Source organism: Aristolochia californica, unplaced genomic scaffold, assembly GCF_029961685.1.
Source record: "Aristolochia californica isolate CCGP_79_NKW_82.1479 unplaced genomic scaffold, dmAriCali1.0.hap1 SCAF_4, whole genome shotgun sequence".
NCBI lineage: Eukaryota > Viridiplantae > Streptophyta > Magnoliopsida > Piperales > Aristolochiaceae > Aristolochia > Aristolochia californica.
The window spans coordinates 46,041,174-46,066,985 of NW_027182103.1; the positions used below are offsets into that span (position 1 = coordinate 46,041,174).

The following is a 25,812-nucleotide window of genomic DNA, read 5'->3' on the forward strand; positions in this document are numbered from 1 at the left end:
AATGTCCACCAGATCCTGTATGCTGCTCTTGTAAAACTGTATTTACACCAATATTGTCACTACACGCACCCTGCTGTATATAACATTTATTTTCTTGAATGACATGGATTGTGAAAAATATTTAATGAGTAAAATGAAAAATTCGTTGAGATAATTAATATTGTTTCCACTTTTCTCTAACCCCAGAAGCATTCTCTAAACAAAATCTCTCCTTTTTCGTTATTTTCTAAGTATATATCCGATCCGTCCGCCGCTGAAGAGAAGATTAATACACTTGGCTAACGATCTCTGTTTTACCCTGGCGGCACGCTTTCCCAAATCCTCGGCTCTCCGTCGTCACCTCCAATCAGACAATAACCGAAAACTCGCGGGATGCTTATCTTGTCGTGTATAATTCCCAGTTTTTTTTTCTCTATATATATATATTAACGTCAAAGGTTCACAAACCCAGAACAGCACAGCCTCGCTCTTGTATCGTCAACTCCGATTTGCCCTTCAGGATCTTCCTTTCTGTTTTCTAATTCTGCCGAGGATAGAGATGGAGAAGGCCATCCAGAGACAGAAGATGTTACTTCAGCATCTTCGACCCGTTTCTTCCTCTGTTTCGTCTGATATCGCCGTAAGTTCTGTTTTACCTTTTCTATCTCTGTTTCTGTCTCCCTTACCTTTTGAATTGTCCGGCTATTTCAGATTCTATTGTGCTGCTTACATGGGGTTTGGTAACGAGAGATGTTGCTCTGAAAAATTCGGATGTGTCTTCCATCTTCATTTGGATTTTGTTTAGAATATTAATCGGGTGTTTATTTCCGGTTTTTAGTTGTTGAATTTGCTTTTGAGAATAATTTTAGGTGAAAGGGGTCGAGGTTTTACGTCTGCGCGAGTATATAATTAGATAAATTTTAAGGGTTTATGCAAAATTGAGGTTGGAATTTGTCTGCCCTTGTTAGGGTGCTGGCACTCCTTGGAATTAGTCTTTCACTTGTAGTGTAGAGCACCTTCTGGGAGCTTTATTCTAGGAAGTGGGGTGAATCTACCCCTGTGATCCCTTAATTGACGTTTTTCTTTTTCTGTGGAAAGGCATCGATTTGTTTGGCTGGGGATAGTGCGGCCTATCACAGAAATGCATGTTTTGGAGATGATGTTGTCATTGTCGCGTAAGTTTCTCCTCTGGACAAGTGATTGTTCAAAATTATTTTTTCTGTGATCTCTGTCTTTTTAGCTTATTCCACTTCCCTTTAACAGGGCTTTCCGAACACCGCTTTGCAAAGCAAAACGTGGAGGTTTCAAGGATACACATGCTGATGATCTGCTTGCTCCAGTTCTTAAGGTTTGTTATCATCCATCATATAGTTTTTTTTTTTTTTTTGTATTTGGACTTGAAGATTGAAGTACAGATTTCTGAACGTCACGTTGGACTTGGGTCAAAACATATGAATTATATATTAATACTAGAACTTCCTCGTAAAAAAATACTACAACTTGTATATATGAGCCGCATCTCGATATTAAATAGTTGAACTTTGCTATTAAAAATGTTGAATTTCACCTTTTATTTGTGATATTTTTATTTCTGAATTTTTATGTAGGCTCTGATTGATACAACTAAAATAAACCCCAGTGAAGTTGGGGATATTGTGGTGGGGACTGTTTTGGCTCCAGGCTCTCAGAGGGCAAGTGAATGCAGGATGGCAGCTTTCTATGCTGGTTTTCCAGGTACCCATTTGCTCACCACATTATTTGGAATGTATTATGTAGCATTTGGATTGCTATTTATACAGTTAATCTTTTTTCCACTAACATAAGTACTGCAGAAACTGTGCCAATCAGAACTGTGAACCGGCAATGTTCTTCTGGCCTTCAGGCTGTTGCCGATGTTGCTGCAGCTATAAAAGCTGGCTTCTATGACATAGGTACATGCAGTAAATTTCTGAGACTTACATTAATATAAAAAAAACAAAAGAAAATGAGAATCATTCTAGCTACTTTGTCCATGAATTAGTTACTGACTTATGTTGTTTCTTGATGCAGGAATTGGAGCTGGATTAGAATCGATGACCGCAAATCCTATGGCGTGGGAAGGCTCAATAAACCCTAAGGCATGCTATATCTTTTCCCTTCATTTAAGTTTGTGACACGTCAGATTCTTTATGGCTGTGATTGCTTATGACTTCTTTTTTTGAAACTTCAGATAAAGAATTTCCAGCAAGCTCAAGATTGTCTTCTTCCTATGGGTATTACTTCTGAAAATGTTGCTCATCGATTTGGTGTCACCAGGCAGGAGCAAGACCAAGCTGCTGTAAGTACTTCAAATGTGGAACTTGATGTTAACCTCTGGCCGCTTTTATAATTGCATTAATGACCTATATATTGTTGTTCAGGTTCTATCCCATAAGAAAGCTGCTGCAGCAACTGCATCAGGAAAATTCAAAGATGAAATCATCCCTGTGGCTACAAAGGTGAAATTCACTATGTTTAAAATTTCCATTTAATTTATTATTTTGGATCTGTAGTTTTAAGGTTGTCCTTTCTCCATGGTTGTGATTTTTTCCCCTTCTTTTCTTGGAATTAGATCATTGACCCTAAAACTCAGGAAGAGAAAAATGTTGTGATTTCTGTGGATGATGGCTTTCGACCTAATGCATCTGTGTCCGACTTGGCCAAGCTGAAGCCTGTTTTCAAGAAAGATGGCACGACCACTGCTGGTATCATTTACTTACTACTTGGCTAATATTTAGAACAGTTTTACTTCTTATTAGGCCTTCCACAGGAATAAATGTATAATGTTGATGGGATTTGGTAGAATTCACAGTAGCATTAACAAATAATTTTATCTTCCACCATTTTCTTGATAGCTATACATGCTTATCACTCTGGGTAAATCCAACGAACATTAATAATGGGTATTGTTAAAGTTTATTGTCAATTGATAGTCTATGTAGTCACTACTACATAGAAAACTCTTGCTTCATGTTACTATAGCTGTAGATCTCCATATAAAAAATCGTTGGTTGAATGGATAAATGTATGCTCTCTCTCTCTCTCTCTCACACACACACACCCCACACACACAAGTTGATTCCTAACTTTTATCTCATATCATAGATATGTTATGTATGCAGTTTTTATCATATCGGCCCCAAAATAAGCACCCCCCCCACCCCACACACACACACACACACACACACACACACACACACACATACATACTGTTATTAAGCAGGTTTTATTGTTTCGGCTCCAAAACTCCTCTAATTGATCTTTAAGACCCATATCAATCAAATTAGATCCTTTATCCATGTAATCTAATATATGAAGTCTTTCTTTGCTACAATTGATTAGAAAAAATTAGGAGGTCTACTTGTTTGACAGGTAACTCGAGCCAAGTAAGTGATGGTGCTGGTGCAGTCCTCCTTATGAGAAGATCAGTTGCAGAGCAGAAAGGATTACCAATTCTTGGTGTATTCAGGTATTTTTTTACTGCACATATCTTACTTCAGTTCTAATGCAGCAGACAATTATCTGATTTTTCTTGAAGGATAACGGAATTAACTTGGTAGTCACTATGACATTTTTGACAATTTTTTCTCATCTTTGATATAGGAGTTTTGCTGCTGTTGGAGTGGACCCTTCTGTAATGGGCATAGGCCCAGCTGTTGCAATTCCTGCTGCGGTGAAGGCTGCTGGTCTTGAACTTAATGATGTCGATCTTTTTGAAATCAATGAGGTGAATTGCTCTAAAAGTAATTTGTCCTTTTTTTTGATTTGTGTGTTCTTGTCAGTTCATAATCATTAACTGGTAACACTATCATTTATGTAGGCATTTGCGTCTCAGTATGTCTACTGTTGTAAACACCTAGACCTTGACCCTGAAAAGGTGAACGTCAATGGAGGTGCTATGGCTATAGGGCATCCTCTGGGGGCAACAGGTAATCACTTGGCAGTTGAATCTATTGCAGTATGCTATTTCTAGTTGAAAAAGTTGACATTCAGTCCAATCCAGAACTTGCTACTTGTTAATGTCGTGTATTGTTGTTATTCCTGTTTTATGAGTTTCATTTCTTTTTTCTGTTTACTGTTTGGTAGGTTGAATTTGTTCCTGGTTCTGATTATTTAGGTCTTAAACCAAAGTTGTGCTAGAATAAAAAAAGGCAGAAAGTTATGGAAGCTTAGAAATGAGGAGAATTCCTGCATAATAAGAATTAGTCAGGGAAACAGTTAGCTTAATACATCAATACTGTCTCATCCTTCATGTTTTTTCAGCATGGAGAAGAACACTTGTACCACTTACGGAAAGTACTCGTACCATGAAATTTTTTTATTGTCTACTAGAGCTTTGCCTGAAGCATATCGTGATTGTTTCCATTTGCAGGCGCTCGATGTGTGGGAACTCTATTACATGAAATGAAACGTAGAGGCAAGGACTGTCGGTTTGGAGTGATCTCAATGTGCATAGGTATCTTTCTCAACATTACTTAATTTTAGAAATGGTCCATCAAATGCTTGATAAAACATAATGGGCATTCAAACTTTTTAAACATATTTGGCAGGCACTGGGATGGGGGCTGCAGCAGTCTTCGAGAGAGGAGATGTGGTGGATTCCCTGACCAATGCTCGCAGTATCCAGGCCAACAACCAGCTTTCCAAGGATGCGATATGAAGGGAGCCCCGACTCTCAATTCCCACCTTCTTAATAAAGCGGGATTGGTGTTAAATAATAAGTGGAAGAAACAGGAAATTTCACTATACGATGACATTCAAATTACAAGTAGGCCGATAGTGTTACTGTTTATTGTGTGCTATTGGGCTATCTTCTTCGTCTGCTTTTGTAAACACATTCTAATTTAGTGAAAGACGTGCGTTTTCAATACGCTCGATTCTATTCTATAAAGTAGGCAGAAACTCTCCCCGACTCTCCTTTTCATGCTAATTCTACTGCGACACTGCCACCAGCTGACTTTCTGCTGTTTTTAAGCCGGTTCAAATATGGAAGCTTCCGTCTGATGAGCTAGCCGCTTCTGTAATAAAATATGAATGCTGTTCATGATATGTCTCAATTTGTGTTCCAAATCAGAGTACCCGTAGCACAGGCCCGCTGGTGTCGTTGATTAGGTCTCTCAAGTACTAAAAATCACTGAAACATGGAATGTTTCTTCTGCAACCTGCCTTCGTGAAGACAAATTTCATGGGGGCGGGTAAATCATGACGTCTGGAGGCATTTGAAATCCTATATTCTGAGAGTAGCAGCAGCACCGCTAGTAGTAATCTTTTGTCTAGCAATGTCATATCGATAGCTTTTTGAGCACCGAAAGCTCGCAGCCAATTTCTACTTTGCTGCCTTCATTAACTCCATATTCAAATGCAGCGGGGCTCGTAATAACTGCTGCAGCTTTGATAGCTTTTGCGATAGGCTAACTGGACAGCAAAATTCAGCCAGGCGATTCCATGGTGAAACTACTACCCTATCTGTCGTATTAATTGCTCCAAGTTTGTTCTGTTCAAATATAGACAAGCAGAGGCACGGGGCATTGGCCACAGCAGCGAGAGCAGTGGGTAAGAGGTAAGATCTCGAGAAACTGCAAGATGGAACTTTTAGAAGAAAGTGGCTTCTGCACTTCCACTGGCATCTACTATAGCAAATGGAACTCCCCAGAATTACCGCTTTCTCCTTCCCTCTCCCTCCCCTCCTTCCTACTCGCACACTCCCACCCTCGCACGCTTCTCAAGCCTGCTTTCGTCCATGCCAAGTCCGGCAAGACCGTCACCTACGGCGAGATGCGCGTGCTAGTTAATGCCATTGCCGCTGCCTTGCACTCCCTCGGCATCAGAAAGGGAGATGTGGTCCTCCTGGTGGCTCCCAACTCCCTCTACTTTCCGTTACTCGTCTTGGGGATCATGTCCAGCGGTGCCGTTTTTAGTACCGCCAACCCCATGAACACAAGGCAGGAGATCAAAACCCAGGTGGAGGACTCCAACCCTGTACTGATCCTTACGACACAGGAACTCAAGCCTAAGATGGAGGGTTTGCTACCCACGCCTCTCCTCCTGGTACATGACTTCCTGGATAACGTATTACGAGACGTGCCACCACCCTTACCAAGTCCTCACACCTCGCCGCCCATTTGTCAGAGCGACACGGCGGCTCTCATGTACTCCTCCGGGACGACGGGGAAGAGCAAAGCGGTAGTTTGTTCGCACCGGAACTTGATAGCCATGAGCTGCCTTCTGAAGTACGTCTGGAGCCATGAGAGTGGTGGGGACCTCGACGAGGTTTACCTCTGCGTGGTCCCTCTCTTCCACATGTTCGGCCTCTCGGTGTTCGTCTGTGGAGCCATGGCCGTGGGCTCGACCGTGGTCGTCCTTGGGAAATACTCGATAGAGGCGACCCTGACGGCGGTGGAAGATTACGGTGTAACGCGACTCCCGGCGGTGCCGCCGATAGTGATGCAGATGGTGAGGGCGGCCAAGAATCTGGCCACCAAAGAGTACGATTTGAGCAGCCTGAGGGAGGTGATCTGCTCGGGGGCTCCATTAGCCAAGGAATACATGGAACGGTTCAGCGAGATTTACTCCCAAGTTACCCTCTCCCAGGTGAGAACTTTTAAATTTGAGATTTAAGAGAACGATATCCAGAGTCCAGATCATATATTTATGCAGGAAAAACTTAATTGAAAAGGCAGCATAACGAAGCATTTTAAGTTGATAACAAGGATCACACATTGATATGGGGAGGTATATATGCAGTGGTCTTCAGTCTTCACACACTGAAAACAGCTACAGAGTTCTGCCCGAGCAAAAGAAAAAGACAACAGTGATAAACATATGTTACAGACTTACAGTTAAGAACAATAAATACTTCTTTAGAATTAAAAAAAAAAAAATCCAGATGAACTAAACTTATCATGAAGGTGAAGTGATGATACATATTTCTTTTCATTTTCTTTTTTGGAGTCAACTTTGCTCAGGCTAAACAGATTTTTTAAGGGCGACTAATAACAAAAGCACAAAATTAGAGTAAATTTATTACAAAGCAAGGGCTGTTTTTTGAAAGGAACACAGTAGGTGAGGCAGTTTTTTAAGTTCTTAAGATGTAACAATGACTGGGGCTTGTGTCCACCGGCCACCATATTAGCCATGATGATCTTCCTCGGACATTTGCTTCGTCCACCCACTGAGGTGGTTGGAATTTCAGAAAATTTCTATTGATACGGCATCGGGTACCGGAGATAATGAAGAAACGTGAGCTGTCGTGAGGCCCACACTGAATCAACAACCCTTGAGCTTTTAGGTGATTTTTTCCCGATTCATTCAAGTCTAGTACTGTCGATAGAACAAACGCACTTTCGAAAATATTTCTTTTTTAATGGATTGTTGCAGGGACGACGCGTGAAGCAACTAATGAATTTCATTAATTTTGTTAAACTGGGAATGCAGTGTTACGGCTTGACGGAAACAAACGGGCCGATTACACTCTGCGACGGGATTGAAGGAAGGTTTCATGTTTCAATCGGGAGACTGATCCCGTCTCTGGAAGCTAAGATCGTAGATTTATACACGAGACAGCCCCTTCCTCCTCGCAAATGCGGGGAGCTCCTCGTCAGGGGCCCTCCCGTTATGCAAGGTAGATCGGTTTTCCCGCTCCGGGTAGTGACTATTTTACACTAGTGTTCACTTTCTCTCGTTTCTGCTTTTCGTAGGCTACTTCAAGAACCAGGAAGCCACTTGTTTTGCCATTGATGAGGAAGGTTGGCTTCACACGGGTGACTTGTGCTTCATCGACACATTCGGGCTTGTCTATGTCGTCGACAGGATCAAGGAACTCATCAAGTATAAAGCCTACCAGGTTCGAGAACTGTTTCGACTGGTTCTCCGTTCTCGGTTGTCCGAATATCGTCAACTGATCATTTTGGTATTTACAGGTTGCTCCGGCCGAGCTGGAAGAAATCCTGTGCTCCCACCCTGATATAGTAGACGCGGCCGTTATCCCGTACGTGTCCTTTAAACCCTTTTATCCTTTTCGTCAATTTCTTTCTTCTTGATCTCCAACAAAACTGGGACTGTAACCAACTCAGATGTCGGGACGAAGAAGCAGGCGAGATACCTATGGCTTGCGTCGTGAAAAGCACAGGTAGCAAGCTGCAAGTGGAAGACATTATCAAGTTTGTCGCAGACAAGGTACCCACCCCAGCAAGGGCCTTTTTTAACATTTACTGCTCGGAATTAAAATATCTGCTATGCATTCATTCGTTAAAGCTGTTTTCTACAGGTAGCTCCCTATAAGAAGATAAGAAAGGTGGTGATGGTGGAGAGTATTCCAAGATCTCCCTCTGGGAAGATCCTGAGGAGGCATCTCAGAGTCTCCATTGCACATCCTCGTTTAGAAATCTCTCCGAGATTGTGAGCTGCGGATCATCATTCATCAACTGATATATTAATTAAAATTTTAATTTATCCTATGTGTTTTTGGGTTCTTTCTATTATATTCTCTTCATTGAGTTGATGTTGTCAAGAACTTATTGATGCAATAACAAGTCCGTTGAGAGGCTTCTAAGGAAAAATTTTATGCCATGGCGGGTTGTTCTTCCTTAATCAAGCATAGCAGTTGATCATATTAATTTGTTCAAAATGTAATTTTCAGGATGAGATGGAATCAACATCTATCAAGCATATTGGATCAATTTTCTTCTCACACATTATTGAACAATTTTATTTGCTATACACCAATGGAATAATACATAATAATTTCATGTGTTGTGGTAAAACATCTTAATCTATTTGGCTTGGATTTTCAAGGTGCTAATACCCGACGAAGTCGGACTTGGATTATAGCAATAAAAATACTTATTAATATTTAATCATTAAACTTATAGATAATGTATTAATACTATAATAATCTATGTTATACATATAAAAAAAATTACAATAAAATATTATGTTTATAGGTTTATTATATATTTTAGTATATATATATTTTTTAAGCTTAGAAGAAATAGAGTGACCCACTAAAATAAGAAGAATACCATCTGGATTTTTGTTACCTAATTCGAGGTTAAGATACCTTTAGAAATTGAAGAAGAAGCAAGATTGATGACTATTTTCTTGCTCTCTATATCATATGAGGTTCTTTTTTACCTTAGGGACTTTAATGTTAACATGGTCAGCTACTTTAATTGGTATAAATGCCTTGGAAATGGCTCCTAAGATGGCAATTTGTGTTAGAACCAACTTTGATCTTTCTTCTTGGGCCAACTGAAGTGTCACGTTCCATTTCCATACGTGTGTGACAAAGAGACACAACGGTGGCACTCGTGGGAGGGGCAAAACCGTCAGCCGACTATGTCTCTGAGAACGGCAGCATTCGAGGCTCATTCCTCGGAATAATGATGAACGGATTACTTAAATACCCTTAAATGTTCGCCTTTTTATGGCTGTCATACGCGGTCTTTTTTGGTCAATTCGTACTTCACTCAATTCCCAGGAAAAGCCAAAGGGGTGCTTCTCCTGTAGACAGCGACCATTAGTACCATTTCGCTCCTTTCTGCGTATATATAAATACGTTTTTTCTGTTTTTTTTCTCCGGTTGAAATCTTGTTTACTCGTTTCTTTTCTTTCTTCTCCGGAGGATTCTGTGCTTCAATCCTCGCGTCTGCATGCAATCAGGTATCTCTTATCTTCCTTTTCTCTGATACTGTAAATTAGAATCTTCAGGTTTGGTTGGTTTCGTCTTTGTTGAGTGAAAGATGGTGGTTGGTGGAGAGATACCTGTTTCTATGTGACAATAGGATGAAGTTTCTCGAATTGTTTGTTTTCAAATGACCGGGTATGATTTTTGTAACTGCATTTTATTGTGAACTGTAGGTGATTGTATGCTTAAGTTCGTACAGGAATGTAGCGGCTACTTTTTATGGTTATAGTTTTACATCTAGACCAATTTTTTTTTTGAGAATAATGTCTTTTTTTTTTTAAATTATTAAGCTGTTGATCGATTGTCACAATGACTGAGGTATGGTACAAAGGTGGAAAAAGCTTGATTATTGTTAACATTGTTCTTTGGATTGTGTATTTATGAACATTTGTAAATGTTTTCTCTGGTGCGATCACCCTAGACCATCATATTGTAGACAAATGAAGAACTGATTGTTCATTGCAAGGGCAGAGGGCTATTTTACAAAAGGGTTTGTAGATTTATAGGTTTTTATTGCTGCGGTTTAGTTGCAGGATCTGTATAAGTTAAAAAGTTAGGTTTTCAGTAGATACGGTAATGTAAAATATTTAAAGTAAAATTTTGATCAGTTAGCACATTTAGCTGTCGGTTTCTTAATATGTCAAGATCAGATTTAAATCACCAACGCTACAGGGTCAATTCATTTCTGGGACTGTTTTGCATTGGAATTTGAAATTTGAACAATGTCTGGAAGTTGGGTCACGAAAATATATGTCCTTTTCATGTTTGGTATATCAGAAATTCAAGTTGTAGCTTTGTAATCATCTTCCCACTCTTTAGTATGCGGTGCCAAGAAAGACCTAGAAGTTCATTTTCTCCCAATTCCGTGAAGCCGTTCTCATACCTGATCCTTCGAGGTTTATTACTTTCTTCCTTATTCATTACTGAGCAATTTGCAGTAAAGATGAGGTCTTACTTTATTTTTTTTGCTAATGTTGTTATTGTGCCTCCTCTTCAAAAGAAATTAATGTTATTGTGCTATCAGAAAGTAACTGAAGAGTGTTTTATCCAAAGGCTGTAGCTGGTGACAATGTGATTTTAGAAAAATAAAATGTATGTTTGCAGTTGTAAGATGTACTACTAAGTCAATCTGACTGGAATTTAGGGATATAGAGAGAATATCTGTGGAGTGGTTGGCTTTTCAAAGTGATGGGAGTGGGTAAATTGTCAAGTGTGTGAATCTTTTGGAAAATGGAAGCAGGGATTCCTCACAATTATAAAAAAAAAATCCATCCCTTGACAATGTCTTAAATAAGTTTCTTTTTTAACTGATAGATAAAGGATCACATAATCTAAATTTTTTATTACTTATATGTGTGAGTAGGTTATATTGCAAGTTGATGGCATCAAATTGAGGATGCAACAGACAGTCATCAACCTGACTTCCCAGGCGCTTACCTTACTTAGCTAGAGAACTGATGTACTCCTAGTTATATTATGCGATGGAAAGTATCTATTGAAAGACACATCCATGGGACAAAGAGCAGGCATTATGCATGTATTTTCATAATTACAAAAAGTAAATAATTTTGTGTTCTGCACAATGATAATAGATTAACTTTTCAACATGAACTGAGATGAATGAGTTTTTCTCTAAGCGATCTAAAATGAACTAGTTAATCTTGAATGCATGAAACGTTGTGTCCTAATTTGGTACGAATTAGGAAAACATTTATCGTATTCAAATAGGGCAAAATGATCTCAGCATTCTCTGATAATCATGCTCTGAATATAACTTAGATTTGGTGATTTATTCGGTGATGGGGATTTAAACACCTAGATTTTAACATCTCTATAATGATGGTGTAACTTCTCTTCTCATTTTGTAAGGGTTTTATCAACATCTAAGCACGACCAATATAACATGGATGGAAGTAATAAGGAAATTGTTAAAGGTCAACCTAATAATGGAGGTACCAAATGCTTGTATACAGCAGAGGAGATGGATATTATTTTGCGAAGTCTGAGATCGTTCGGCAGGCTGTGATGATGATGATGATGATGATGGATACTTTTTAAAATATACTAGTTTAATTTTGTATAGACACTCTGGTTTTTAAACTAGATTTTCTTTTTACTAAAATGTTTGAATTTTGAATTTTGAATTTTTGAAATTTTCAGTTAACTCTGTGGCATCCCTTTAACTGTGCGGACATACAACAAGCTGTTTCTTAGCTGGGATTTGGAACCCTGCAGGCAGAAATGTTAAGCAGCAAAGTGGTCTTAACATATCAGCGAAAGAGATCATCAGCTCGAGTTGAAGCTGGTCATGGTACAGAAAGTAAAAATCCTCATTCAGAGTCTCCTGTTAATATTCCTATAAACATATTGAATTCCAGTAATGAATCAAGCACAAAAGACCCACTGGTGAATCGTAATGGAGGTGGTGAGGTGAGGAAGTCATAACTTCATCTATTTTGTTTTCTTAGTTGTGATTTCATTCGAGCCCAATGGCAAAAATCAATAAGAGCTAGGAAGGAGGGTCCCTAACGATAAGAGACCGAAGATTAACCCTTCCTTAGCTGACAAATCAGCTAAACAATTTGTTGATCTAGGCATCTTATATCCAAAAGTCTTGAATTCTTCTTTCAATTTAAGTGCCTTGCTATTTTTGTTCTAGGAACAAAGAAGTATTGGTTTGATGGATGAAATTCACTTTGCTCAATTGGTTCTTTGCTTTTATCTCATGGAAATTCTTAATGCAAGTTTTAGCTTATCAGTGTCTAAGTCACGTCATCCATGTACTTGAACATGTCTTATTCTTTTTGAAGGATGGCTCCAATGGGCAGTTAACAGACTCTGCTTCAAGTGAAAGCTCAGATTCAGGGCTTTCTGGGCTGCTGCAAGATCAAGATCAAGATCCAAGGAGGGAACTGAAGTGTCTCTCCGAGAGGTCTGATGTTGGACCGATTATGCTTTGTTCTCATAAATTGTTCTTGACACCTAAATGTGGACAGAGTGCTTCACAGACATTTGTAAAGGATTCAGATTCTAGTTGGGTGGTGTCATCAACAGAAAGAAATTGTGCTGTTGAATGTGAGGGCCTCACAAAATCAGAGAAATGTTCTCCAGAAACCAATTATAGTGTACAACCCACACCGTCGTTCAGTACTGATCTACATAGAAAATTTAGAAACCCCTTAATTACTTTTAGTCGAAGATCCAAAAAGAAAGAGTCAATGAGCAGGAGTGAGAATCAGACTTGCAATTCAGAGCTCTCTCCAAAAGATGTGGTTTTATTGAGGGAAGTAGCTGGGGTGAACCCATTGCCACTTCAAAGACAGGACAAGGTACATTATATTTACTTGGATAACCTTTTAAAAAAAAAAAATCTACTTGGCTAACTGGCTTTTTAGCTGCAGTTCATGTGGTATATTAAGCTTTTTTGAAGAATAGTAAATAGCTTTATCACTTAGAGAAAAATTACATTACATTCTTATAGCCTAAGGGTTAAGGATAAAATTTATACTGGGCCAAAGCCTAAATTTGAAAGCTGAGGAGAGCTTCAGATCATTAATTGGGGATGAGAGATATCCTCTTGGTCAATGTCTGATATTAAAAAAATATGTAATTCCATATCTATTTGATCAGTTAGCTAGATCAGGTGTAACTCAGGATGGTTTAATTGAAATTTTGATTCCTTTCTTTGTTATCCATGCTGAGTGTGTTTTCTCTTGATTTTCTTATTTTTCAGGAAACTTTTGTATTTTACTAGCTCCGTAATTTTTAGTTTCTTCTGCTCTATTCTACTCAGCTAGTCGTCTTTATGTGTTTTGTATCTTCTTCCTTCGTTGAATGAATTTCTCATGATCTTAAAAAAAAAAGAAAAACATATGTACTTCCTTTTGGCACTATCTGAACCACTGCACTTTTTCTTTGCATCATGCTGTTAAAAAAACAATTAATTTTCTAACAAGCAAGTTAAGTAGTAGAATCTTGAAAAGTGGTTTCTGTTAAGAAATATTGAACTTGCCATAAGTTGCCCCAGTTTTGTGGAGGATTAAGTACTTAGAAGGTGGGGTATAACATGGCCATCATCTAAGCCATGCTAACTGCACCTGTGCTTAAATTCTAAAAACAATGCTTACTTTACTGTTCTCAAAATATAAAATACTGTGGATGTACTGATGTACTGAAGTAGTCATATGTCATTTAGTTTGACTGCCTGGTAAATTCCTAAGAAAGTTGATATTATGTAACAGCCTTCACTTCTGACCTATTGACTTTACTCATTGAACCACTGAGTTTGATCTGCTGGTTTCTGCTATCTAAGTATTAAATGTAAAAATTTAATCAGAAATGTTTATCTCTATCTCTTTCTCTTAATGTTTGACATCTGTATTTTAGTTTGAGATCTAAGTTACCAAAAATTTGCTCCAGAAGAGGGTAGGCTACTCAAGTGTTCTCTTCATCTATTTTTGTCATCTAAAATATTTAGGAAAAAACTGGTGAACAATATAGACCATCTTATTATGAAATCTTTCATGTACAGTAGGTTTCTCTAGAGCTACCTTCATCTGGTACCACTTTTTAGGGCCTTGGAACATAATCAAGAACAATGCTAAGTTATCTTAAAATTGTATTGCATCTTGAATGCTTTATATATGCAGTAGCAATAGTACTATTAGTTCTTGTGAAATCATTCTGTTCTTTGAATAGCTCGTCTGTCTAAACACTGGCCTTTTTGTTCATTTTTATCTCACTGAATTTAGTAAATATTTAGGATTGTTCTTTTGAATATTTTGTGCTCAGTGTGTACTTTCACTTCTTTCTTAGGCATGTCTGCTATTATTTCATTATCTAAATTATTTTACAGTGATAGGTTCATTTATTAAGTTTCATAAATCTTAATCTTTGATCTGGTATTTTGAGGCTTTCTGATCTAGTGCATGTTGAATATGTAGTTATATACGTCAGCAATGTTCTCTTTTTTTATGAATTAAAGGTTTCTCAAAGAAAAAAAGAAAGCAAAACCAGTTTTTACTAATGGCTTGACTTCTAAAGACATAAGAGAATGCCTGGTGTAGAATAGCTTGACTCCTAAAAGGCATAAGAAAATGCCTGGTGTAGAATGGCTGGACACCTAAACGGCATAAGAGAATGCCCAGTTTAGTTGCGGTCTCTGTTTCAGCATTCCAATGTTTGCAATTATGATCTTCTTCTACATTTTAAAAAAAAGAGCTTCTTCTTATACTCTTGTGTGGAAAAGACCTATTGGTATATATCTTTATGTTCAGGGCACTCTTACATAATATCGCACTGCATAAGAAACGGCGTTTTGAGAATTAAATAAACACCAGACTCTGATCCATGATTAACAGATAGCCAATGAAGAGGATGGAGGCTGTAAATCAAGTGATACTGGAACCGTGTGTGAACTTACAAAGTAAGTGCATGTTTTCTAAAGTTCATTGCATGCTGTGAATTATTTTCTATTATTTTTTACACTTTGGCCGTTTTTATGCAAAGTCTCAAGAAAGAATCAAGCACTCACATTCAGCATAGTTTGGACCACTGTCCTTCTCCTCTGAAGGCTGAACCTACTGGTTTGGTCCAGGAGTATTACCATCCTGCCAGACGTGATGAAATATCTTCTTTAACTTGTGGAATGGAAAATTCCTTTTCTGCTGCAAGAGATTCTCGGTCCAATTTGCCAAAAAATAGAGCCAGCACTGGGGAGGCACCCAGGATATTGTCAATGAATGAGGATGAGGCCAATTTGGAGCTATCTGTTGCACCTCCTAATGCCATGAATTTGGATGTATCACGCCGTGCAGGTATTGTATTGGTAACAGTTTACTTTTTGGGTCTTAGAAAGGACACAGAGTGCTTCCCTTTGCTCTGTTAAGCTAATTTTGTGCTATGCTGGTAGATGAGGTGGTCATCAAAAGAAAGAAAGTGGAACACTGCTCCTCAATGCTTTCAATGAACATTTTGAACCAAGAAGAATGTCCAAAGGTAAATTGTAGCTTCTCTATGAAATTGATTTCTTTCTTTAGTTTAATTTTGATTAGAAGTGATTCTAACATGTCATCTGAGTTTTTAGAAGGTGAAATGTTTCTAACTTGTTGGAAATTGAACTCCTCTTGATATGCAGAGCCTTTCTGGAGAGGTATTAAATGAAGTGTTCCCACTAACATGTAGGTCACCAGAGGGAACAACTTCTCGCATTGATCTTCAGGGAAGAATTTTTCCTCCACATCTGGACCAGAGCCAATCTAAACAAAATCTAATGAAGTCCTCACTCTTCCCCCCTCATTTTCTAGATTTGTCTCTACCCATCAACCCTGGAACTCCAGTTGTAACCCTTCAGAATTCGCCTCGTATGCTCTCACCTTCAAGCTTTAGCTCAACTAATTGTAGGACCCAGTCTGCGACTGATGAGAAGGCATCATCAGATAGACACAGGCAACTTCTTGATAACATTTTACACCGTGTAGGAATGTTTAAAGCAAACCAGGTTTATTCATCAGAGAACCTCAGGGCTTACACAAGCATGTGGTCCGAGGAAGAATTGGATTCACTCTGGATAGGTGTAAGAAGACATGGGAGAAATAATTGGAATGTGATGTTAAGGGATCCGAAGTTGCATTTCTCAAATTGGAGGACTGCTGAAGATTTGGCAGAGCAGTGGGTCCAGGAACAGTCAAAACTTTTGAATGGTAGTAAGCATTGTCAGCCAATGACATTATCAAAGGCAGATCTTATTACGTGTGGTCGTGTTGCATCCAAGAATTGGTCCATACCTACCCTTCGGAATGGAGCGACTGAAACCCACCTCTCTCTTGGAGATGTATATGGTCAGAAAGATGGAGCTGTTCTAAAGAAGTATCCTTTCCATTTTTCACAACCCTACTCACCACCTCATATGAAAAAGAGCTCAGTTTTGTGGAGAACAGAGTTGTCACAACAGAAACCCACCAGAGGCCAGAGAAATCGATTGTATACTGACAGTAAACGGGTAACGGGTTTGTGTGATTTACAGGACAAGTTTGCAATGTTTAATCATGGGGTAAGCAAAAGGAATTTATGTGAAGCTCAGTTACCCACCAATGATGATCTCTCATCTGATTTGCAAGAAAAGGGTAATCTTCCTCATTGGCTAAGAGAAGTGACTAGTGTCCCTTCCAGGCCGACTGAGTTGACATTACCTCCAAATGTTTCAGCTCTCACTCGGTCAGTAAGTTTATCTTATAATGAAAATCCAGTGATCCCTTCCATATCTAATCCAGGTTTGTTCACAGTGCAATCAAAAGATTCAATTAAACTGCCAAGGAAGAAGAACAGGATAAGCTGTAGAACCGGTTGTCTTAGAGTCACAGAGAGATCTGCATCAAAAACTCCTGATATGAGTGGTACAGATATTTCGTGGATGGAAACCGGACTTGGTCTTTTTCCAAGCGTGGGATCAAGCCCCTTAAACACTATGAGGAAGGTACTTGATCACAGTAAAAGAGTTGGTCAGGATCAGGTTGAGAACCCATCAGATCGGCTTGCCCCAAAAGATCCGATCGTAGTTGATAGTGATGCCTCTTCTGAGGAGACAATATCTGATGATCAAAGTGGTAGGGAATGTTAGTCGTCAAGGCTAGCATTTTTTGGTTCAAAAGTGAAAGCATCTCACAATTGTAATAGGTTTCATTCTGAGGCGGTTGCTTCTGTACAGATGATATTTTGTGAATATATAGTGGATGCAGAATTAAATTCCCCGTCGTTCACCAGAATAGTTATGCGTATTCCTACCAATAGTTTCGCTAATTTCTTGTAAAAGAACAGAATGAATCTATTGCAAGCACGAACAGAACTCACAATTTTTATTTCATTCATGAATGAAGGGAAGCAAGGTGAATGATGCTACCGGAGCACACGCGCACGCCAACAGAGCCGAGGGGAAGAGAGCATCCACCTTTAGTTTTACCATGAAAAAGCTTCACTCATGAGTGCCCGGTTAAAAGCATAAAAGCACCTCAGTAGTGGGGAGGCATGGTGTGTTCTCTTTTCTTTTTCTTCAACTTTTTCATCCTTACCTTACCCTACAAATCGCGATTCACGCCCACGCACAAAATTCTCCACTTTCTGTTCCTTCTCCCTTCTTCCAACCTACCTACAGTTTCGAGCTTACAAATTCGATCAATGGCTGGGGACTTTATTCTCCTGTTCAAGACTTCTGTTTCTTTGTCACTGGATTCAATAGCAACAGGCGATTAGATACACAGAGCTGTAAGGAGAGAGGGAAGATACAGAGAGAAGTAATTTGATTCTGTCCTCCTGGCGCAGAACAGATGCACTTCCCTAGTATGCTCTTGTTATGCACCAACCAGGTACCGAAACAGCAACAAAAAAGAAGACGACACCAATAATGGCAGTGCAAAGAGTTCGGAGCTCCCTTCTCAGCAACCAGACTCTAATAAAGCAGCAGGCGGAGGTCCACAGACTACCAGTAACAATACCATTGGCGGCAGTGGTGGAACGGAAATGCAACAGCCATTGTCAATTCAAACACAGACGCTTCCCCTCAAGAGTAATCTCAAGAAAACACCGTCCGGCGAAGAACAGCCGCTGCGGAACGGGAAAAGGAAAGTTAGCTGGCCGGATGCCCAGGGCAAGGATCTTGCACATGTTCGAGAGTTCCATACAAGGTACAAATATCTCAATCCTGTTTGTCCATGAATTCCTTTGATGCAAGCTGATGATTTCCCTCTGTTCTCTTTGTGATTTTGTAGTTCATTCCACGACAGTGAACTGGAGGAAGTAAGGAATTCTCGTATCTGTGCGATTCAATGACGGAAGATGTTTCACTTTTAAAGAGTACGAGGCTAGCAAATTTATTCTTGTTTTCTCAAAAACTCAGATAGGAAGTAATCTTCGCCATTTCTAACTATTTCAAGGCAGGATCTAGAAAACATTTCCTTGCGTCAAGTGTGAAGCGAATAGTGAATATGTTCATCCGCAAACTGCTAAGGAATACAGAAATTCTTTCCTCTGATGAACATTTTAACAAAAGGCAGAATATTGACGAGTGTTCATCGATTGGAAGAAGGAATCTGCGTCAGATCGATGTCGATGGAGTAGTTGATGGATTACAAAATTTGTGAACCTCCATGGGTCTATGCGTGTGAAAAATGGCTTATTTCCAAACAGACCCTGATAGCGTTAGTTTCGGATTTCATGACCAATCCTAGTGTGTTATTAGCGATTGGTAACACAGTGATAATGTAGAGGGATGAATTACCTGCAAACGGCTGATTAGTCTGGAGTTGAGATATGATTATGGAGAAGCAAATCCGTGCTTCGCCCCCAAACACCTAAATCTGTGGAAACAACTCTTTGCTGCAAGAGAGAGAGACCCTCCATAGTCTCCAGCCTCTGGAGATCCTCTTTCACCCCATATGTGTGGGAATTGAAGCACTGAACCACAAGGCCTCTTTTGTCTGCTGTCCCCTGCTTGCCACTCAACAGTCGTTCCAGTGCATCCAAATGTACCGAAAGTAATGTTCTTCAATAGCTGTTGTCAAATCCATTAATGGAATTTATACAAATTTCATGATGGGCAGGTAATACGCACCAAGAACATTGACATAAGCCCATTGTCTACCAAGGGGTCAAATGAACATCATCATCACTCATCCTAAGACCCTCTTCTGGGAACTTCAGTTTTTAAATACAAACACAGGCGAACTAGAACCATATGCATGAACTGTAAATAAATTGGATGGTAAAAAATAAAAATAAGGTGGACTGTAACAGACTTAAGGATGGTTAAGATACATTGCAGATCTCTCGATCTTCCAATTTTTTTCTCTATTTGTTTGAGGCAGATCCCTTCTGGACGCCTCCAATTTCCTTATCCATTGCGGCTGCAACAGTCTAAGAAATTTCAACAGGACAACTAAATCATAAGCAATTTCATCAGCTGGTAGCTCTGTACAGAAAACAAATACCTTGGAACTATACATCAATTGAGCCAGATACGATTCCTAGAAAACAATTGCCTAACAATGGGAGAAACATATAAATAATTACCAGGACATCATGGCTGATCTTCATCTGGTCTGGCCCGTGTGAACCTTCGACGCCTCCTTGGAATTGAAACATCATCCCCCATGTCCCCACCAAGATTCCAATCCTCTTCATCCTCATCTTGTAGACCCAGCAGGTTTTCCCCCCACAAGTGACGGCGGTGACTTGTGAATCCTCCAGAAGAGCGGCGGTGTCTTCTCCAGGCCCTAGACAAGCCACCTCCTCGTTGCTCATCAGCATGGGCCATTGGACTGATCATATGGAAGAGAAAGAAGGTCGTCCACCATGACCCGCTTCCTTCCACAGGCACACTTTCTCTATCGCTTGAAACACCATCCCCAGTATCAATAACATAATCGCCAATCACAATTGCTCCTGGCATGGCTGCACGTATTGCACTTACGATATCACCATATTCTTGTTGGTGCTCAAGGTGGCGCCAAGCACGTTGCCTTGATGGGTCCACATCTGCAGGCCGTGTAGTTGGGTGGACCCGTCTAGCATGCCTTCTTAACTCACGGTAGTTGCCAGAAAATGAGCAAGACTCCCTAGAGCAGCTTCTCTGCTTCAGGTCAAGATACTGTCTTGCCTCCTTCACAATCTTCCAGCCTCTCACAGTTCCTCTACAGAGGGGACACGTTAAGTTTGAATTTGGTTCCAGGGTACATCCATCTCCCAACTCCTCAGCTCCAGAGATGGTGTCTCTACTATGTGACTGCCTATCAGAATCCTGGCCATCATTATTTTCTTCCACGGCTGCCAATAGCCCAGCTGCAATCCCCACATTGTTTCCTTGGTAATTGTAAGGTTCATGAGTTTCAGCAAAGCTCCTCCTCCTTCTTGGACCCCTGGAAATGGGTTCAGAATTTGCACTGTGAAATGGCCTGTGAGAAAGAGTTTCACCTTCAGGAGCTCCGGTGTAGGATGGACCAGGTTGTGCTGTCTGGTCATTTTGCTGCTCAGAGGACCTCAGTTTTTTTAAGCGGTCCAGGCAGTTTGAATGCCTGTAACTCGTGTCACAAACGTATGATCTGCAGCCTTTGTCATGAGAGCTGCAAAGAAGAAGTACAGCATTATGTGGGTGGTCCATGCAGATTGGGCAAGATGCGTCATCCCATTCCTTGTGCATGGCACGGATATCAGAATCATTTGATGTGCTTCCTTTCATATCTGTCATCTTCACTCGAACTGTAGACTAATTTATTTGACATATTGAAGCAATTAGTTAGCTACAGTTCATCCGGTAAAAACACAGATTAGATCTGAACATTGACCTTCCAAAAGGATGAGAACAACATACAAAAAAAATGAAAAATAGAACAGGTCACTATTCATGCATTCTCATTGTGAGATACAGCATTCACCTTGAAAGCAAACAGAACTATAGAGGGAAACAAGCCAGCCACACTCCTACAGCTACCATAATTGCATACAGGAAAACTTTGCAGAGAACTGATTCATTCCAATTGATTAATGGCATATGGGAGCTAGATCCAGAAGGTCATTTATAAAAACTTTGAAGGGTAAAAGTTATCAAGAAAACAATTTCTCCAAAAGCCACCCACCTACTGCTACCTTAATCGCAATATCTACATCTGGTAGGTTAAATTGTCGCAACAGAAGCAAACTGGCCGAACCCTCATCTTAGATTGGCTTGCCACATGTCACGGTCACATTTGAAGAGCTATGGTAACCAGCTAATCAACATCTTACAATTTTTGGGAGTAAATCTACACCCTACATTAAATTTATTTATTTGTTTATTAGTATAATACACCATACATTCAATGGTAACTTAGGAAGTGAGCTATTATGTAAACATCAATTCGATGGAGAGTATCTACTATAGTGAAGTCCAAACTAACAAAGGGTTAACATGACTAGATTTCCAATTTCCAGTTGGGAAAGAAAATCTTCCTTCCTTTGCCTTCTTCTTAAGCAAGGGGACCCCGAGTTGGCAAAAGTTTGATGGAGTGAAAGGTCGAAAAGTGCATCCTGCGGAGGTTCAAGCTTTTAAATCTGAGTCCTAATTTATGGCACATGAAGTATAAAGCTGAGTCCTAATTTATGGCCCTCTCTATATGGTTCCAGAATGTCATTATATTGGATTTTTTTTAAGGATAAAAGTTATCAAGAAATTTTTTTCTCCAGAAGCAAGCAAGCAAGCCACACTCCTATGTCTATCGTGATCACAATATCTACATCTGGTAGGTTAAATTGTCACAATAGAAACAAACTGGCCGAACACTCATCTTAGATTGGCTTGCCACATCTAACAGTCACACTTAAAGAGCTATGGTGACCCAGCTAATCAACATCGTACAATATTTCTGAGTTAATCTACATCCTACATTAAAGTTGTTTATTTATTTACTTATTTATATCATACACCATACATTGAAATAGGAAATTAGCTATTATGTAGATCATCAATTCAATGGAGAGTATCTACAATCATGAACTTCAAACTAGCAAAAAGCTAACATGACCAGATCTCCAATTTCCAGTTGGAAAAAGATCTTTCGTCCTTTACCTTCTTCGTGGGCAAGGGATTCCAAGTTGGCAAAAGTTAAATTGAGTAAAAGGTTGAAAAGCGCATCCAGTAGACATTCAAACTTTTAAAGCTGACTCCTAATTTATGGCACATGAAGTACAAATGAATTAGCATAACAGCTGTCTAAGTTGTTTTTTTCAGGAAACTGTTTCTGATAATCAATGGCTATTGATAGATAATAAATCCGACATAAAATGAACAGACAATCTACTTATTTTTCTTCAGGAAATGAGAAATATTTTTCTATACGAACACCCCTTTCGTATCTAGTTGATAGTTAACAGAAATCAACAAAGGCAAGGTAATTCCAATCCTTTAGTTAGAGATTATCTCTCATCCCTTTAGTTCTCTACACTGTATTTTATTGTTTGGTTCCACAAAATGCATTTTCAGCAGGACAGCTAAGAATTTCCACCTGTTCATGGCTGCTCACATAGTGCACAAAACCAAAGAGTTTATACACAATAAGAACTATACAGTGTCATTCAAACTCCATACATATGATCAGGCTCATCGTGTATGCACTTGGCTTGAAATCATAATCCTTGATGCAAAGGTGTTGTTATTCAAAATCACATCCCCTGAACATGAACAGTTTTTTCCTCTTAATTAGCATAGGAAAATATTTTTTGATTACATGCATACCAAGTCTACAAAAAACACCCAAAAAATCACATCGTCATAAACTATAAAGCATATTCTTAAGCATTATTTTGGACAAAAAAAGCAAGCCAACAGCATCCAACGTATAAACACTCACCAGGAAAACAGGAACTCTGGACTTTATCCCTTACTTGTAGCTTCTGAACTCCTATGACTTTGTAATCAGCTTTTATAATTGACAAAGATAGCAATTTTTTGATGAAGGAAATCCTACACAACCCAATGCAGAGAGCTTCCAAAGATTGTAATTAATATTCCAGTGTCCTAAAACATCTCCAATAAAGTGCAGCTTGGACTAAAAAATTAATGTTTATCTCATGCTCCACAAAGTCACCAATGGTTCCAAGATCCTGCACTTACCGTGGAACAAGGATGATAGTCATGTACTTATTATCCAATCATCACAAATATCGAAAAACATGGACATAAAAAGACATTCATAGGCAATTTATGAAGAGACCAGAAGCAAAAGAAATCAAAATCCAAGATTTCACTAATTTCACAAAACTGGAGTTGCCGAGTCCACAATGGGAAATTTAAAAACAAAAGTTTCAGCAGCAAACAAAAGGCTAATCAGATGAGCTATGAAAACTGAAGATGACAGCTAATAAATTTCCCTGGCAAGCATTTCAAGCCCAAAATTGGTTAGCAACCCAAAAATCCAACAAGCAATAGAACAATGACCCATCGCTTAAGAGGAAAAAGAATTGAAAAGAAATCATTACCACTTGCTCTAAATAACAAATAAGGAAAAAGCGACTAATTCATTCTGTTGCTCATCTATCGGATCATAAAACCAAACTTACATCTTGATGAAGATCAAAATACGATTTTTGTTGTAAAATTCAATCCTAGTAAACAACAAACAATTCTCGGGATCGACAAAACCGGAACTTTGATCTTTCCGTAGTACTTGCACAGGATGACTCCCGACACCGCCTGCCAATTTACTCTCTGGATCTAAGGTACAACCCAATTTTTAATTTGTATTCCTTTAATTTGAAATAAAAAGCAAAGACAGCACAGTAATCCAAGAAATCCAAGCCCATCCATGCCACCCAACCTCATACCAAAATAGAGAACCGACCTAATCTATCCAACCACCAACCGGGTTTTCGTTCATTCGGCGTCCTATAACGCTCAAGCGCAACGAAGCGATGTAGATCAACCCAAACAGGTCCAGATAAAAAACTTAATAACCAAACAATAACGTACCCCTAAAAACACAACAAAATCCACTAGCACAACATGGCACAAAAAAAAAAAAAAAAAAAAAAAATCAGAAAAAACATAAATCGTCAAATTAGAAGTACTAAGGTGCGGATTTTACAGAAACTTGAGAGGTTGCAGGATAGGAGGCAATTAGATTGACGGAGCAGAGGCCCAGAAAACGCAAACGTTTTCTTCAATTTCTCAGTTTACCCCCTTCTCCGCAACCGAAAACAAGGGTTTCGTCTTTATAATTATCGTTTTCCTTTTGGTTTCTTGTAGCAGGAAACCGAAGCAACAGAGAAAACCAAAAGCAGACGACTTGGATATATTTTGAACAGCTTTGTAAAAACGACTCTGCGTCAGTGCGTGCGTTACCACTGGTAGTGGAATAAATAAATCACCTTCAAACTCGATTAGTGGAATTACGTTTACTAAACTAATTTATCAAATAATTACGCAACTAATCAGAGTCTTTGGAACCGGAAAAGCGGACCGAGTTAGGCATCGGCAAAAGTCATCCTGCGCCATCGAAAGACGAGTACAAACTATCTCTAGTTGTCCAAAATGGACTCTGACTCTATTCTAGCGTTTTTGTAGGTTCGTGACTCGTGAAATAATGAGCGTCGCAAGGGGTGGTGGCACTACCGGCGAAATGCACGCACCTCGCCGTAATTTTATCACCCCAGACTTTATTCATCTAAAAATAATTTGGCCCAAATCAGACGAGATCTCCAGTTCCTCACTTCCCTCTTGCATGGGAGTGGTGCTGAAAGATAAACAGGTGCCATGATTATGTTGTTAATCCAGTTCAGAGCTGCCTCCTTTTTGGCAAGCAACCCATGTCTCCTTAATTTTCTTATTAAAATTCTCACATTCATATCAATCTTTTTGCACTACCCCCTTGCTTTCTCTTCACAATTTCGTCTGATCCAACCCATCATTCTTCCTTGCTTTTCTTTACAACTCAAAGACTGAGCTATATCATGCTGTCCACTCATGATCACCACCTCGGTCTCTCTGTTGCAGTTCGATTAATTTTCTTTAATATGTAGCTCCTTCCGGATTCGAAGATGAAGAAGGTGATCGGCTAGCTTATGGAGGAGAAGGATCTTCTCTGCAAGTCTCGACAAGGACGTCCAGGGTCGAAGGTAGAGAGCAGGTGTGAAGAAACTACCATGCATGAATCAAGAAAAACTGAGAAGAATCCGGGAGAAGCCAGCAGGCAAAGACCCATTTTCTGCTTTGGGAAGTGGAGAGGATTCAGGCAGCGTACTCGATCGAGATGCTTAGTCTGTTTGCAAGTTCATACGATTAAGGACTTGCCATTGTGTATAGAAGGAAGATCTCTAGTTGTTGGGTGGAGAGCTCAAGGATGGGACGGAGAGACTACTGTTCCAGTTCATGTTTGTGAAGGGACGGTTGATTTCGATGAGATTTTCCTACATTACTGTACCATTCAAAGCCCATCGAAGAGTTTCACTATATGCGTTTCCTCAGCAGATAAAAAAGCCTGTGATATGGGCACTTTCCAAGTGGATATCAGCCAGTTGAAGCCGGTTGAAAATACAAATCCCAAGTTTTGCGGGAAGACGATGAGTTTTGACCTCGGCGGAACGGCTGCCGGCGGGACACTGACTGTTAG

The 25,812-nt window shown here is 39.5% G+C and overlaps 4 protein-coding genes and 1 long non-coding RNA gene across 6 annotated transcripts; 4 read left to right on the forward strand and 1 right to left on the reverse strand.

The window, feature by feature from the left end:
* Window positions 1–258: 258 nt before the first annotated feature.
* Window positions 259–4,902, forward strand: LOC137962448 (3-ketoacyl-CoA thiolase 2, peroxisomal-like). Its single transcript, XM_068809317.1, has 14 exons — window positions 259–619; window positions 1,078–1,154; window positions 1,243–1,327; window positions 1,587–1,713; window positions 1,812–1,910; window positions 2,029–2,096; window positions 2,189–2,296; window positions 2,379–2,456; window positions 2,570–2,702; window positions 3,370–3,466; window positions 3,601–3,724; window positions 3,818–3,926; window positions 4,370–4,453; window positions 4,548–4,902. Exons 1-14 carry the CDS (start codon window positions 539–541, stop codon window positions 4,655–4,657), a joined length of 1,380 nt encoding a protein of 459 aa, XP_068665418.1. The 5' UTR covers window positions 259–538; the 3' UTR covers window positions 4,658–4,902.
* Window positions 4,903–5,554: 652 nt separating this feature from the next.
* LOC137962944 (peroxisomal OPC-8:0-CoA ligase 1-like) lies at window positions 5,555–8,613 on the forward strand. The gene is made up of 6 exons (XM_068810086.1): window positions 5,555–6,588; window positions 7,432–7,618; window positions 7,695–7,840; window positions 7,917–7,984; window positions 8,070–8,172; window positions 8,264–8,613. The coding sequence occupies exons 1-6, from the start codon at window positions 5,581–5,583 to the stop codon at window positions 8,396–8,398; spliced, it is 1,647 nt and encodes a 548-aa protein (XP_068666187.1). The 5' UTR covers window positions 5,555–5,580; the 3' UTR covers window positions 8,399–8,613.
* A 961-nt stretch (window positions 8,614–9,574) lies between these two features.
* On the forward strand, window positions 9,575–17,420 carry LOC137962912 (uncharacterized). The gene is made up of 7 exons (XM_068810041.1): window positions 9,575–9,657; window positions 11,843–12,112; window positions 12,493–13,011; window positions 15,043–15,107; window positions 15,191–15,498; window positions 15,594–15,679; window positions 15,819–17,420. Exons 2-7 carry the CDS (start codon window positions 11,924–11,926, stop codon window positions 17,298–17,300), a joined length of 2,649 nt encoding a protein of 882 aa, XP_068666142.1. The 5' UTR covers window positions 9,575–9,657; window positions 11,843–11,923; the 3' UTR covers window positions 17,301–17,420.
* A 127-nt stretch (window positions 17,421–17,547) lies between these two features.
* On the forward strand, window positions 17,548–18,984 carry LOC137962329 (uncharacterized). Its single transcript, XR_011115118.1, has 2 exons — window positions 17,548–18,360; window positions 18,445–18,984. It is a non-coding gene; the product is annotated as an uncharacterized lncRNA (long non-coding RNA).
* Window positions 18,985–19,018: 34 nt separating this feature from the next.
* On the reverse strand, window positions 19,019–24,509 carry LOC137962328 (uncharacterized). 2 transcript variants are annotated; one of them, XM_068809131.1, is made up of 4 exons: window positions 24,289–24,509; window positions 23,056–23,308; window positions 19,745–20,936; window positions 19,026–19,588 (listed from the first exon to the last, which is right to left on the reverse strand). In XM_068809131.1, exon 3 carries the CDS (start codon window positions 20,916–20,918, stop codon window positions 19,752–19,754), a length of 1,167 nt encoding a protein of 388 aa, XP_068665232.1. In that variant the 5' UTR covers window positions 20,919–20,936; window positions 23,056–23,308; window positions 24,289–24,509; the 3' UTR covers window positions 19,026–19,588; window positions 19,745–19,751. The 2 variants fall into 2 exon arrangements, with proteins under 2 accessions (XP_068665231.1, XP_068665232.1); XM_068809130.1 differs by having other exon boundaries at window positions 19,019–20,936.
* Window positions 24,510–25,812: the final 1,303 nt, after the last annotated feature.